This window comes from Salvelinus namaycush, chromosome 8 (genome assembly GCF_016432855.1).
Source record: "Salvelinus namaycush isolate Seneca chromosome 8, SaNama_1.0, whole genome shotgun sequence".
Lineage (NCBI taxonomy): Eukaryota > Metazoa > Chordata > Actinopteri > Salmoniformes > Salmonidae > Salvelinus > Salvelinus namaycush.
In genome coordinates this window covers 44,335,511-44,351,765 of record NC_052314.1, presented here as the reverse complement: position 1 = coordinate 44,351,765, position 16,255 = coordinate 44,335,511, and the positions used below count along the sequence as shown (strand labels likewise).

Here is a 16,255-nt window from a genome sequence, read left to right as displayed (position 1 = left end):
GCTGTCTGTTAGGCTTACACTGGTTTCTCATTTCAGGCACAGATACCCTAGTCTAGCAGGATACCAACAAACATGATGATATACCCTTACGAGAAAACATTTCACATTTCCCTTCACTTGAAATCATTTGAAACCATGTGGTTTTGGAACACTTCATTTGATGATATACAGTTTTATTTTATTTGCAGTTCCACATGTGAAAATCACATTTTCACATTTGAAATTGTATATACACATGAAATACCTGTTCACATGTTGAGCTGAAATTTTCACCTTTGAAAACAAAAGAGACACAGTTGTTCACATGTGAAATCATTTGTTCACATGTATTCAATACAGATTTCAGATGTTAACACCACCTTTCACATGTGAGAATAACATGTTTTCACCTCACATGTGAATATCAGAATTTGACTTTCACATGTGAAAAACGTTCAAATGTTGTGAGGTGTAGTTTCATGGTATCACATGTTGAAATTTTGCAAATGTGCAATTTCATATTATCACATGTTGCTTTTACATGTTGACACATTAACTTCCCATAAGATCACATGTTAAACACGTGAAATTCATGTTTTTTCCCGCAAGGGTAGTGACACAAAATGTACTGAGCTCTGCCCCAACACTTTGGTTTCATTACTGTAGGTCAATATATACAGTGCCCTCAGAATGTATTCACATCCCTTTGTGTTACAGCCTGAATTTAAAATGGATTACATTGAGATTTTGTGTCAAAGTAGAATTATGTTTTTAGATGATTTTTTTTAAACAAATTAATTAAAAATGTCTTGAGTCAATAAGTATTCAATCCTTTTGTTATGGCACGCCTAAATAAGTTCAGGAGTAAAAATGTGCTTAACAAGTCATAATAAATTGCATGGACTCACTCTGTGAGCAACAGTAGTGTTTAAGATTTTTTGTGATTCAAGAGTAACATTAAAACAGAATAATATGCCACACCATTAGATAACTATACAGAAAACCCTGAAATTGCTGAGATAAGTAGATGAAATCAATGATGAGAGAATATTCAATCAGATTAACTGAAAACTAAAATAGCAGTGCAGATGGCTCTCTTTTTCTAAGTGCAGAGATGTAATACAGTATTTTGTGTAGAACGTTGACAAAAAAAGTATTCAATTCATTTTAATCCCACTTTGTAACAACAGAATGTAGAAAAAGTCTAGGGGTGTGAATACTTTCTGAAGGCACTGAGTTTCATTTTATTTAAGTTGAGGTAAATTGACTGAGAACACATTCTCATTTACAGCAACGATCTGGGGAATAGTTACAGGGAAGAGGGATTAATGAGCCAATTAGAAGCTGGGGATGATTAGGTGGCCATGATGGTATGAGGGCCAGATGGATTTAGCCAGGATACCGGGGTTAACACCCCTACTCATACGATAAGTGCCATGTGATCTTTATTAACCACAGAGAGTCAGGACAACCGTTTTAACGTCCCATCCAAAAGACGGCACCCGACAGAGGGCAATGTCCCCAATCTTTGCACTGGGACATTGGGAGATATTTGTTTTAGACCAGAGGAAAGAGTGCCTCCTACTGGCTCTCCAACACCACTTCCAGCAGCATCTGGTCATCTTATTTATCCAGAGCAAACCAGAAGGTAGGTAACTAATAATACATAGACTAGGTAAACAAATGTATTTGTGTGTGTGTGTGTGTGTGTGTGCACGCCCACACGTTTGCATGTCATGTCAAACAATTGCGTTTGAACCGGAGTGGGACTGTGTATGTATGTGTGTGTGTGTGTGTGTGTGTGTGTGTGTGTGTGTGTCAGGTCCTCCTGACCAGTTTCCAGGTGATAACACTACCCATTATGACACCTCCGAGGAAGACCAGGATGAGTCCTGAGGACCGGGCGCTCATAGAGGATATCCTCTCCACCTGTACACGTGCCAGCTCAGCGAAACTGTTCATCTGGGAAAAGAGAGTTAAAGAGGGGGAACAAAGAATGATGAGGAGAGAGAAAGGGGGGAGAAAGAAAATGGAGAAAGGAAGGGCAGAAAGTGAGAGAGAAATCAATGACAATCCCAGTTCAGTTTTCTTTAACAATAGTTAATACCACATCATACACAACAACCAAGACCAAGTTTATATTAATGTAGAATATTGCCCATTCTGTTTACTTTAATACAAAAGGGGAAACACTTCGGGGACAGCCTCTGATGGGATCCATATCTTACCCATCCTCCATGTTTCTGGATCCAGTCCAGTAATTTGCTTCTGAAGTACTCCAGAGTCCACTTCAGAATGTCCTTCACTAACTCGGGGAGGTTAGCAATCACCACCTAGCAGAGATGAAAAGAGTGATTTAATACACACACAGTGATTGTACTGTACATCCAATAATAATAACAAAGTAACAAGAACACTGTATAACATACCTTGACAGCTATCCTCCCTGCTACGTAGAACAGAACAGCAATTCTCTCCCAGGTGATTTGACCGTCCTCAAATACCTTTTCTACCAACTTCCAGTAGCTGGGCTTGCTGGTCATTTGCCCCACCATTCCATCTATCACACTGTTGCTTGGACAGGCGGGTTGAGGGAGGTAGGGAAGGAATTAGACTACTGACTTAGACCATTGTAAACTAACACACAGATAGACAAGCATACTCTATATTCATATTTGTTTAGTTACCCAGCAAACCAAAATTGATTCTGAGAAAGTTCCCAGAACATTCGTTAGGTTGCGGCAAATGTTCTCATTACACAAAAAATGTTCAGTTGTGCTGATAATTAAACAATGTTTGTATAAAACATTCGCCTGATGTTGCAAGAATGTTCCCAGAACACATTTAGTCTGTTTTTTATTATTACATTAACTGGAAACCTAATGAGAACATTTGGGGAATGTTCTGTTGTGGTTATTACAAATGTTGTGCATAACATTTTAATGAACGTTAGAACATTCCAAGGACACTTCATTTAAATCATTTTCCGGGAAAAAGAAATGCTAATGTTAGATTAAACCTTAATTTAAACTTAATGTGAATCTTCGATAATGTTCAGAGAATGTTCCCGATTTGCTGGGTAGTCTATGCATCAAATTCATCAATGTGAATTCACATAATAACAGTTTGAGAAATTTAACAGGTACTGTAAAACACAAGGCAATGGCTCTAATATCAACTGACTCGTCCAGCTCCCTGTTCTCCTTGAAGGCGTCTCCGATGGTACGTATCATCACAGCCAGCTGTAACACCATCTTCTGCTCCTGCTCACTCTCCAATTCCTGGGTTTCTGTGGAGACCACTACCGGGACTTCTGATGACAACACCTCATCCAGCTGCTCCTGCATCACTCTGGGGACGAGAGAACATTCTGGTTCAGAACCACTCCTTCTTAGAGCACATAGCCTGCTGTAGCCTACTGTGTGTCAAACTAAACAACTGTTGTCACGACACACGGTGTCTGACGGTTTTCATTTCTTCTTTGCACTTAGCTGATAATGTAGAGAATAGATAGTTTTTTGCTCTCTGTTTTTGTCAATTCCCAACCCCATGGAAGCAGCCAGTGGTATTAAGTACTTAAGTACAAATATTTAAAGTACTACTTAAATCGTTTTTTGGGGTATCTGTACTTTACTATTTATATTTTTGACAATTTTTACTTTTACTTCACGACATTCCAAAAGAATTTAAAAAAAAAAGTTTTACTCCAATTCACACACTTTTCAAGAGAACATCCATGGCTATCTACTGCCTCTGATCTGGTGGACTCACTAAACACAAATGCTTTGTTTATAAATTATGTCTGAGTGTTAGTGTGCCCCTGGCTATCCATAATTTAAAAAAAACACAAGAATTGTACTGTATGGTTTGCTTAATATAAGGAATTTGAAATTATTTCTACTTTTACTTTTGATACTTAAGTACATTTTAGCAATGCATTTACTTTGATACTTAAGTACATTTAAAACCAAATATTTGTAGACTTTTACTCAAGTAGTATTTTACTGGGTGAGTTTCACTTTTACTTCGAGTCATTTCCTGTTAAGGTATCTTTACTTTTACAAAAGTATGGGTACTTGGGTATTGGGTACTTTTCCCACCACTGGAAGCAGCCACAGGTTTACAGCTACACTACCGGTCAAATGTTTTAGAACACCCACTCATTCAAGGGTTTTCCTTTTTTATTTGACGATTTTCTACATTGTAGAATAATAGTGGACATTACAACTATGAAATAACACATATAGAATCATGCAGTAACCAAAAAAGTGGTCAAAAAAATCAAAACATATTTTATATTTGAGATTCTTCAAATAGCCACCCTTTAACTTGATGACAGCTATGCAAACTCTTAGTATTCTCTCAACCAGCTTCATGAGGTAGTCACCTGGAATACATTTCACTTAACAGGTGTGCCTTCTTAAAAGTTAATTTGTGGAATTTATTTCCTTCTTAATGCATTTGAGCCAATCAGTTGTGTTGTGACAAGGTATGGGCGTATACAGAATATAGCCCTATTTGGTAAAAGACCAAAGTCAACATTATGGCAAGAACAGCTCAAATAAACAAAGAGAAATGATTGTCCATCATTACTTTAAGACATGAAGGTCAGTCAATATGGAAAATGTCAAAAACGTTGAAAGTTTCTTCAAGTGCAGTCGCAAAAACCATCAAGTGCTATGATGAAACTGGCTCTCATGAGGACCGCAACAGGAATGGAAGACCCAGAGTTACCTCTGCTGCAGAGGATAAGTTCATTAGAGTTACCAGCCTCAGAAATTGCAGCCCAAATAAATGCTTCACAGAGTTCAAGTAACAGACACATCTCAACATCAACTGTTCAGAGGAGACTGTGTGAATCAGGCCTTCATGGTCAAATTGCTGCAAAGAAACCACTACTAAAGGACACCAATACGAAGAAGAGACTTGTTTGGGCCAAGAAACATGAGCAATGGACATTAGACCGGTGGAAATTTGTCCTTTGGTCTGCAGTCCAAATTGTAGATTTTTGGTTCTAACCACTGTGTCTTTGTGAGACGCGGTGTGGGTGAACGGATGATCTCCACATGTGTTTTTCCCACCGTGAAGCATGGAGGAGGAAGTGTTATGGTGTAGGGGTGCTTTTCTGGTGACACTGTCTGTGATTTATTTAGAATTCAAGGCACACGTAACCAGCATGGCTAGCACAGCATTCTGCAGCGATACGCCATCCCATCTGGGTTGGGCTTAGTGGGACTATCATTTGTTTTTCAACAGGGCAATGACCCAACATACCTCCAGGCTGTGTAAGGGCTATTTTACCAAGAAGGAGAGTGATGGAGTGCTGCATCAGATGACCTGGCCTCCACAATCCCCCATCTTCAACCAAATTAAGATGGTTTGGGATGAGTCGGACCGCAGAGTGAAGGAAAAGCAGCCAACAAGTGCTTGGCATATGTGGGAACTCCTTCAAGTCTGTTGGAAAAGCATTCCAGGTGAAGCTGGTTGACAGAATGCCAAGAGTGTGCAAAGCTGTCATCAAAGTAAAGGGTGGCTATTTGAAGAATCTCAAATATAAAATATATTTTGATTTGTTTAACACTTTTTTGGTTACTACATGATTACATGTGTTATTTCATAGTTTTGATGTCTTCACTACTATTCTACAATGTAGAAACTAGTAAAAAATAAAGAAAAACCCTTTAATGAGTAGGTGTTCTAAAACTTTTGACCGGTAGTGTAGGTGTGTCCATATGATGCATCTTTGGTTAGTTTTGAGTATCTGTGAAAGTGAACTCACCTTTTCAGCAGGACCTCTCCTACTCTGTCATCTGTAGAACAAATAAATAAAAATCAGCTTAGGTCTAGTCAACATAAAAATAATTCTAAATGTCAAATAGAACAGAATCTTGATAGCTAGCAATAACAATGTACTGATAACTTGGTTACATTGTTGCAGTGATGAGAAATTTCACTGGCAGACCTAGCTACCTGATGTCTCTACACACGCCATTGGCAGTCCACACCCAGCCCGAACGATAACGTTAGCTAGCGAGCTGTAACTTGAGAAAACTTCAGTATAGTAATTGTAGTTATTCTCTTATAACAGGATACAACTATTCTAGCTCTATTTGACAGGCGATCGTCGCTGCTGTTTTATCTCTATTAAGAAAATATGACATTCCTTTGAGATAATATGCAGAATCTATAAACACAAAAAATTAGGAACGGCCTCAGACGACAACAAGTCTGGACAGTCGAATGAAAGCCGAGAGCAGCGGACAACATTCCGCGCGTGCGCATTATCAATATGGGTCCACACGCTAATGTGTCCGTGTGGAAACTGACTACCATACACAACATGCTAGCTGATAGCTAGTTGATTTTTGTCCGACTAGCTAAAGCAGAGACGGCGGCAACTAAGCTAGTGAAGGTGGTGGGGGTGTCTGATACATAATATCATGCTGATGATCAACACAAGTTAAAAGTTACTTCTTGCAACATTGTATCATGGCTGGCAGCACCACCAACACAATATCTTTCAGTCAATAGAGTACGGACCGAGTAGTTCCAGCACTGTTACTGATGTCACTTGTTAAATCCACTTCAATCAGTATAGATGAAGGGGAGGAGACAGGTTAAAGAAGGATTTTTAAGCCTTGAGACAATTGAGACATGGATTGTGTATGTGTGTCATTCAGAGGGTGAATAGGCAAGACAAAATATATTAGTGCCTTTGAACGGGGTATGGTAATAGTTGCCAGGCGCACCGGTTTGAGTGTGTCAAGAACTGCAATGCTGATGGGTGTTTCACGCTCAACAATTTCCTGTGTGTATCAACAATGGTGCACCACCCAAAGGACATTTAGGAAGCATTGGAGTCAACATGGGCCAGCATCTCTGTTGAACGCTTTTGACACCTTGTAGAGTCCACGCCCCAAGGAATTGAGGCTGTTCTGAGGGCAAAAAGGGGTGTAAATCAATATTAGGATGGTGTTCCTAATGTTTTGTACACTCAGTGTAAATAACTAAAAATGCTATAGGCCTACATGGCAAACCATTTCTCTCCATTGATTGTACTTTGGTGTTTATTCTCAAGCCTTACGTGTCACACTATTTTACAAATTGCATGATACCTAGTAATTAGTTATCATTGTCATAGTGTGCTCATTTTATTCGTAACTTTTTAGGTGGAAACGATTTGTATCCATAGCTGTAAAAGTCATACTTAACTGGTTTTGGCAGAGTCAATAGCCTACTGTTAGTAAATATCATCAGTTGTGAATGTCTTTATCCTTATCTCAGAGGTCTGTAATGGGGGAGTGTGTGATTTAACCAGTGATTTAGGCAGCTGCTTCCAGTAAAAAGCATGTTTCAGATGTTGATTGCCCTTTGGAGTTGTGTCATTTAATCTATCTCAGTTCAGAAGTTATTTAGCCTTGGGAAAACTAGCACGGCACAAAGAACGGGTATATTATAACTTTTGATGTGGAGTTCTCATTACCATCTTCATACTAAATTAGCCCATGTACATTCCAAAAGTTTGATATTTGTTAGAATGTTAAAGAGAACAAGTACATTAGTGTCTAGTTTGAGAAACAGATACCTCACAAGCCCTTATCTGGCAGCTGTATTAAATAGTAAACTGGTAAATAGTAAACAGTGAAGAGGAGTCACCTCTTCACTGTTGACGTTGAGACTGGTGTTTTGCCGGTACTATTTAATGACACTCTCATGTGCTTGTCCTCTGGCTCAGTTGTGCACCGGGGCCTCCCACTCCTCTTTCTATACTGGTTAGAGCCAGTTTGCGCTGCACACCTGAAGAGTGGTTATTGCCATATAATAACCAGATATTGTTACCCCATAGATTTTTCCAAAAAGCTAGATGGGAAGAACACGCATGAGTCTCTTGTAGAAAGTAAAAGACTGCATTAAACCGTTTGCAATACAGGAAAATGCCTTACGTTTGAGTAGATCACAAAAACATTAATTGAACAAAGAGATAAATACATAAACTTCAACCAACAACCTTGTTATGGTAATATAAGCTTTTCCTAAGGATATGAAACTCAAAAGGATTTCCATCCCACTATTAAACCCCCCCCCCCCCCCCCCCCAACAGAAAAAAATACTGGTCATAAAGTTACCAAAGTGTTCTTCCTCCCACAATGGGGAGAAATTAGAGCTTATAGAGCTTACAGTGTGCAGTTATTCACCTATAGTTAGTGTTTAGTTTACCAGTTCAGGTCAGCCTTTTCTAATTCAAGTGTTTGTGTAAATTCTTTATAATAAAAGGCTGCTCTCACCTGGCCTACCAGTTCTGTCCAGTTCTCTCTCAAATGTTCTGATTTGGCCGCATATCTTTCCCATCAACGATCACTCTTGCATCGATGAAGAATTCCCTGCATTTTGAGCTGCAGCCACCATCGTCTGCAGTTTCTCCCGTGTCACTTTGTCCGCAGAGGTCAGATCCCTGTGAACCTCAATTTTTGCTTGATGAGGAACTCACAGTTCTTTGCTCGCCTCCAGAGAAGATTCCGTGTAGATCTGTTGGTGAACTGGTTGATGGTTGTCCTCGGGCTCTTGTCTTGATTCTTAAATCTTCCCAAACGATGAACGATGTCCACATTTTCTTGAAGTTTGGCTTTTGATTCGGGAATGACAGATCCTCAGATGTCAACAACTCTGCGGTTGATGTCCTCAACTGCCTGCTCTGGAATTCCATGGAGCCTCAGGTTCCACCTGCGCTGGTATCTCTCCGCCTCATTCACCTTTTGCTCGAGTTCAGCCACCTTCTTTTAATTTTCCTGGTAGATAACTTCCACCTACTTCATGTCACTACAGTTCAGCTGATCTGGATATCTAATTTTGTCGCTTTAGAGTTTGAGGTGAATAACTTGCAGAAAGTAATCAATTATTTGATCAACAAAATCAACCATATTCATACAGGGTTTTCTGACCTTAGAAATGACCAATTGGTCATATTTGGGTGAGGGAATCCCAAAATTCCTACCAAAAAACACATCTGCACTGACCTCCATCTTGCGCGCCCCTCAACCATCAGAGCTCTTGCAGCATGAACTGACATGTTGTCCACCCAATCAAAGGATCAGAGAATTAATATAGTACCGAAAGCATAAGCTACAGCTTGCTAGCTCTGCAGTGCATGCAATGTGGTGAGTAGTTGGCATAAAGAGAGAGAAAGACAATAGTTGAACAGTTTTGAAGAAATGAATTTCTTCCAAAAGGAAGGAGAAGCAAGAGAGAGAGAGAGATTTTGTACTTTTTTTCAATTTCAGTTTCACTTACTTAGAGAGCAAAGGCAGCTAGGTAGTTTAGTCTACTCAAACCCCTGCTCAAACAAAGGAATGCTATGTTAGCTAGCTGGCTATGACTATCCAACACAACACTGGAAGTCTTCCAAGTCAAGGTAAGCTTTTAGTTTTACAAATGTATTGCCATGAGGCCTGTCCGTGTAAGTGCTAAACTGCATACTGTATGTGATTGTAGCGGGTTTAGAAACGCGTTACTTTTATTAGCTATTTTGACTATGACATTACTTTAGCTACTATGGTTACAACGATGTAGGCTGTGTGTAGCTGTTATGATATGGTTTGGCTTGGAAAGTTTTTTTCGGCTGATGTGTTGTGAATTGAAGTCCAGAAGCGAAGGGAAAAGGTGAGAGGAGGAGAGCGCATAGATGCGAGAAGGAATACAACGTGGCTGCTATGAAAGTGAACTGTGTTTACGCATGATCAGGGGTGTATTCACTCCGCCGATTCTGTTTAAAAATGTTTCTTAAACAGAAGCAGATGTGAAGGAAATGGGGATAAACATATCTGAATTTGTCCAATAGAAATTCTTGTTTGCAACTGTTAGACTAATGATTACACCCTATATGTCACAAGTGTAGAGAGGATTAGGCAGGAGGCAGTCGCAGGTTTAGAACTACTGAAATTATTAAAGTACCATATATATATATATATACAGTTGGAGTCGGAAGTTTACATACACTTAGGTTGGAGTCATTAAAACTAGTTTTTCAACCATTCCACAAATTTCTTGTTAACAAACTATAGTTTTGGCAAGTCGGTTAGGAGATCTACTTTGTGCATGACACAAGTAATTTTTCCAACAACTGTTTACAGACAGATTATTTCATTTATAATTCACTGTATCACAATTCCAGTGGGTCAGAAGTTTACATTCACTAAATTGACTGTGCCTTTAAACAGCTTGAAAAATTTCAAAAGATTATGTCAAGCTTTTGATAGGCTAATTAACATCATTTGAGTCAATTGGAGGTGTAGCTGTGGATGTATTTCAAGGCCTACCTTCAAACTCAGTGCCTGACATCGTGGGAAAATCAAAAGAAATCAGCCAAGACCTCAGAAAAAAATTGTGGACCTCCACAAGTCTGGGTCATCCTTGGGAGCAATTTACAAATGCCTGAAGGTACCACGTTCATCTGTACAAATAATAGTACACAAGTATAAACACCATGGGACCACGCAGCCGTCATACCGCTCAGGAAGGAGATGCGCTCAATGTACTTTGGTGCGAAAAGTGCAAATCAATCCCAGAACAACAGCAAAGGACCTTGTGAAGATTCTGGAGGAAACAGGTACAAAATTATCTATATCCACAGTAAAACATGTCCTATATCGACATAACCTGAAAAGCCGCTCAGCAAGGAAGAAGCCACTGCTCCAAAACCGCCATAAAAAAGCCTGACTACGGTTTGTAACGGCACATGGGGACAAAGATTGTACTTTTTGGAGAAATGTCCTCTGGTCTGATGAAAGAAAAATAGAACTGTTTGGCCATAATGACCATTGTTATGCTTGGAGGAAAAAGGGGGATGCTTGCAAGCCGAAGAACACCATCCCAACCGTGAAGCATGGTGGTGGCAGCATCATGTTGTGGGGGTGCTTTGCTGCAGGAGGGACTGGTGCACTTCACAAAATAGATGGCATCATGAGGTAGGAAAATTATGTGGATATATTGAAGCAACATCTCCAGACATCTGTCAGGAAGTTAAAGCTTGGTCGCAAATGGGTCTTCCAAATGGACAATGACCCCAAGCATACTTCCAAAGTTGTGGCAAAATGGCTTAAGGACAACAAAGTCAAGGTATTGGAGTGGCCATCACAAAGCCCTGACCTCAATCCTATAGAAAATTTGTGGGCAGAACTGAAAAAGCATGTGCGAGCACTCAGTTACACCAGCTCTGTCAGGAGGAATAAGACAAAATTCACCCAAATTATTGTGGGAAGCTTGTGGAAGGCAAGTTCAACAATTGAAAGGCAATGCTACCAAATACTAATTGAGTGTATGTAAACGTCTGATCCAGTGGGAATGTGATGAAAGAAATAAAAGCTGAAATAATTCATTCTCTCTACTATTATTCGGACATTTCAAATTCTTAAAATAAAGTGGTGATCCTAACTGACCTAAAACAGGGAATTTTTACTAGGATTAAATGTCAGGAATTGTGAAAAACTGAGTTTAAATGTATTTGGCTAAGATGTATGTTAACCTCCGACTTCAACTGTATGTATGGAATAGGGTGCCATCAATTTTAGGACGCAGTCTATGAAATGCAAACACTGCCTGTGTTTTGCCTAATCGTCCTCTGCAGGTAGCCAGATCCAGAGAAGATCAAACCCCCTTCCACCCAGGATATTTGTCACCTTGGCCTGGTAAGCCAGATCTGTGTTGCTGCTTCAAAGGGAATAGGCTAGTGACAAGTCCCCCAAAATGTTGAGATACCCCTACCCAAGGTATAACAAAACACATCTATATTTTTCCATATCTCTAAGGTCTCCCATATGAAATGGATGGATGTGTAAACACATTTTTTTACTGCAAAAGTGGTTAAATTGTTAATTATTGTGTCACACTCCCTTAACTTGAACATTGCTCCCATTCAGTGCTGTGTGGTCTTGCCTAAAAAAATACATAAATTAATACATGTTTTTTGATGTTGTGGCTATTGTAATCTGCTCTAAGGAAAACACCCCCGAAACTCAAAAAGTGCAGAATAAGGCCTGGCTGTAGGGGGGGGGGGGTGGGCCACATAAGGTAATTTGCCCTACATACAGAAGCAAACTGTATTAGGATATATTCAAGCATTTTGGAAATATAGAGCTGTAAAAACAGAGACACAGTAGGCGGAAATATCAACTATGAATATTTATGATGAATGTAAACTTCTCTTTTTGCTAGCCGTTCAATAGACAACTTTCCAAGTAAAATTTGATCTCATTTAGTATTTCATAGTCCTGCTTGACAAAAATGCATACAGTTACAAATGTTTTGATGTTGTGGCTGTTGTAAGTAGCTCTAAGTAAAAAAAATGTGGGGTCCAAGGTTCCTTAAAGGATTTTTTATCATGAAATAAAATACAATTGCATTTGTCACATGCGCCGAATACAACAGGTATTCCCTTACAGGGAAATGCTTACTTACAAGCCCTTAACCAACAATGCCGTTTTAGGAAAATACCACACCCCCCCAAAAAATATTAAGAGATAAGAATAACAAATGATTAAAGAGCAGCAGTAAATAACAATAGCGGGGCTTTATACAGGGGGTACCGGTGCAGAGTCAATGTCAATATGTGGGGGCACCGGTGTCGAGGTAATTGAGGTAATATATACATGTAGGTAGAGTTATTCAAGTGACTATGCATAGAAAATAACAGAGAGTAGCAGCAGCATTTCGGGGGGGGGGGGGGGGCAATGTAAATAGTCTGGGTAGCCATTTGATTAGATGTTCAGGAGTCTTATGGCTTGGGGTAGAAGCTATTTAGGAGCCTCTTGGACCTAGACTTGGCGGCGTGCGGTAGCAGAGAGAACAGTTTATGACTATGATGGCTGGAGTCTTGGACAATTTGGACAATTTTTAGGGCATTCCTCTGATACCGCCTGGTATAGAGGTCCTGGATGGCAGGAAGCTTGGCCCCGGTGATGTACTGGGCCACACGCACTAACCTCTGTAGTGCCTTGCAGTTGGAGGCAGAGCAGTTGCCATACCAGGCAGTGATGCAACCCAACAGGATGCTCTTGATGGTGCAGCTGTAAAACCTTTTGAGGATCTGAGGGCCCATGCCAAAACTTTTCAGTCTCCTGAGGGGGAATAGGTTTTGTCGTGCCCTCATCACAACTGTCTTGATGTGCTTGGACCATGTTAGTTTGTTGGTGATGTGGACACCAAGAAACTTGAAGCTCTCAACCTGCTCCACTACAGCAACGTCGATGAGAATGGGGGCGTGCTCGGTCCTTTTCCTGTAGTCCACAATCATCTCCTTTGACTTTATTACGTTGAGGGAGAGGTTGTTGTCCTGGCACCACACAGCCAGGTCTCTGACCTCCTCTCTATAGGCTGTCTCATCGTTGTCAGTGATCAGGCCTACCACTGTTGTGTCATCGGCAAACTTGATGATGGTGTTGGAGTCGTGCTGGTCATGCAGTCATGAGTGAACAGGGAGTACAGGAGGGGACTGAGCACATACCCCTGAGGGGCCCCCGTTTTGAGGATCGGTGCGGCGGATGTGTTGTTACCTACCCTTACCACCTGGGGGCAGCCTGTCAGGAAGTCCAGGATCCAGTTGCAGAGGGAGGTGTTTAGTCCGAGGGTCCTTAGCTTAGCGATGCGCTTTGAGGGCACTATGGTGTTGAACGCTGAGCTGTAGTCAATGCATAGCATTCTCACGTAGGGGTTGCTTTTGTCCAGATGGGAAAGGGCAGCGTTGAGTGCAATAGAGATTGAATCATCTGTGGATCTTTTGAGGCGATATGCAAATTGGAGTGGGTATAGGGTTTCTGGGATAATGGTGTTGATGTGAGCCATGACCAGCCTTTCAAAGTACTTCATGGCTACAGATGTGAGTGCTACAGGTCTGTAGTTATTTAGGCAGGTTACCTTAGTGTTCTTGGGCACAGGGACTATGCTGAAACATGTTGGTATTACAGACTCAGTCAGGACAGGTTGAAAATGTCAGTGAAGACACTTGCCTGTTGGTCAGCGCATGCTTGGAGTACACGTCCTGGTAATCTGTCTGGCCCTGCGGCATTATGAATGTTGCCCTGTTTAAAGGTCTTACTCACACCGGCTATGGAGAGCGTGATCAAACAGTCGTCCGGAACAGCTGATGCTCTCATTCATGTTTCAGTGTTGCTTGCCTCGAAGTGAGCATAGAAGTAATTTAGCTCATCTGGTAGGCTCGTGTCACTGGGCAACTCGCGGCTGTGCTTCCTTTTGTAGTCTGTAACAGTTTGCAAGCCCTGCCACATCTGACGAGTGTCGGAGCCGGTGTAGTACAATTCAATCTTTGTCCTGTATTGACACTTTGCCTGTTTGGTGGTACGTCGGAGGGCATAGTGGGATTTCTTTTACATTTCTGGGTTATAGTCCCGCTCCTTGAAAGCGGCAGCTCTACCCTTTAGCTCAGTGCAGATGTTTCGTGTAATCCATGGCTTCTTGTTGGGGTATGTACGTACAGTCACTGTGGAGATGACGTCATCGATGCACTTGTTGATGAAGCCAGTGACTGATGTGATGTACTCCTCAATGCCATCGGAAGAATCCCGGAACATATTCCAGTCTGTGCTAGCAAAACCATCCTGTAGCTTAGCATCTGTTTCATCTGACCACTTTTTTATTGATTGAGTCACTGGTGCTTCCTGCTTTAGTTTTTGCTTGTAAGCAGGAATCAGGAGGATAGAATTATGCTCAGAATTGCCAAATGGAGGACGAGGGAGAGCTTTGTACGCAACTCTGTGTGTGGAGTAAAGGTGGTCTAGAGTTGTTTTCCCTCTGGTTGCACATTTAACATGCTGGTAGGAATTAGGTAAAACAGATTTCAGTTTCCCTGCTTTAAAATTCCCCTCCTCTGGATGAGCGTTTTCCTGTTTGCTTATGACCGTAAGGAGCTCATTGAGTTTGGTCTTAGTGCCAGCAACGGTTTGTGGTGGTAAATAGACAGCTACCAAGAATATAAATGAAAACTCTCTTGGTAAATAGTGGCGTCTACAGCTTATCATGAGATACTCTACCTCAGGCGAGCAAAACCTCGAGACTTCCTTAGATGTCTTGCACCAGCTGTTGTTTACAAATATAAATAGACCGCCACCCCTTGTCTTACCAGAGGCCGCTGTTCTATCCGGCCGAAAAAGCTTGAAACCCGCCTGCTGTATGTTATTCATGTCGTCGTTCAGCCACGACTTCGTGAAACATAAGATATTCCAGTTATTAATATCCCGTTGGTAGCATATACGTGATTGTAGTTCATCTATTTTATTTTCCATTGATTGTACGTTGGCTAATAGGATCGATGGTAAAGGGAGTTTACCCGCTTGCCTCCGGAGCCTTACAAGGCACCCAGACCTTCGTCCCCGATATCTCTGTCTCTTTCTCCTGCTAATGATGGGGATGAGGGCCTTGTCGTGCATCTAAAATAAATCCTTCCCGTCTGACTCGTTAAAGAAAAAGTATTCCTCCAGTACGGGATGAGTAATCGCTGTCCTGATATCTAGAAGCTCTTTTCGGTCATAAGACACAGTGGCAGAAACATTATGTACAAAATAAGTTACAAATAACGTGAAAAAACACACACAATGGCACAATTGGTTAGAGGATTGTAAAACGGCAGCCATCTCCTCCGGCGCCATTGCTCACTCTTGCCTGCATCTAGCTGATCTAGGGTGTAATCATTAGTCCATTAGTTTCTTTTGGACAAATTCAGGTGTTTATCCACGTTTCATTCCGTTTGCTTCTGTTTAAGAAACGTTTTTCAACAGAATCAGCGGAATGAATACACCCCTGATCACATATAACAGTTTCATAGCAGCCACGTTGTATTCCTTCTCACATCTATGCGCTCTCCTCCTCTCACCTTTTCCCTTCGCTTGTGGACTTCATTGCACAACACATCTGATGTACGTGACCAAGCGAAAAAACCTTTCCAAGCCAAACAATATCATAAGCGCTACAGACAGCCTACATCATTGTCACCATTTTAGCTAAAGTAACATCCGTCAACATAGCTAATAGAACTAACGAGTTAGTAAACAAGCTACAATCATGCAGTAACGTTACAGTGTACAGTCACTAAGCAGTTTAGCACTTACACTGGCAGTCCTCGGTGGCAATACGTTTGTAAAACCAAAAGCTTACCTTGACTTGGAAAAGTTCCAGTGTTGTGTTGGATAGTCATAGCCAGCTAGCTAACATAGCATCCCTCTCTTTGAGCAGGGTGTTTGAGTAGGCTAAACTAGCTAGCTGCATTTTCTAG

General features: G+C 41.0%; 1 protein-coding gene across 2 annotated transcripts; it reads right to left on the bottom strand.

Annotated features, from left to right (window-relative positions):
- Positions 1-792: 792 nt before the first annotated feature.
- Positions 793-6,222, bottom strand: LOC120052702 (apoptosis regulator BAX-like). Of its 2 annotated transcripts, none has more exons than XM_038999765.1 (6): positions 5,950-6,222; positions 5,759-5,789; positions 3,163-3,330; positions 2,409-2,553; positions 2,208-2,312; positions 793-1,941 (listed from the first exon to the last, which is right to left on the bottom strand). In XM_038999765.1, the coding sequence occupies exons 1-6, from the start codon at positions 5,969-5,971 to the stop codon at positions 1,798-1,800; spliced, it is 615 nt and encodes a 204-aa protein (XP_038855693.1). In that variant the 5' UTR covers positions 5,972-6,222; the 3' UTR covers positions 793-1,797. The 2 variants fall into 2 exon arrangements, with proteins under 2 accessions (XP_038855693.1, XP_038855694.1); XM_038999766.1 differs by having other exon boundaries at positions 2,409-2,547.
- Between the last annotated feature and the right edge of the window lie 10,033 nt (positions 6,223-16,255).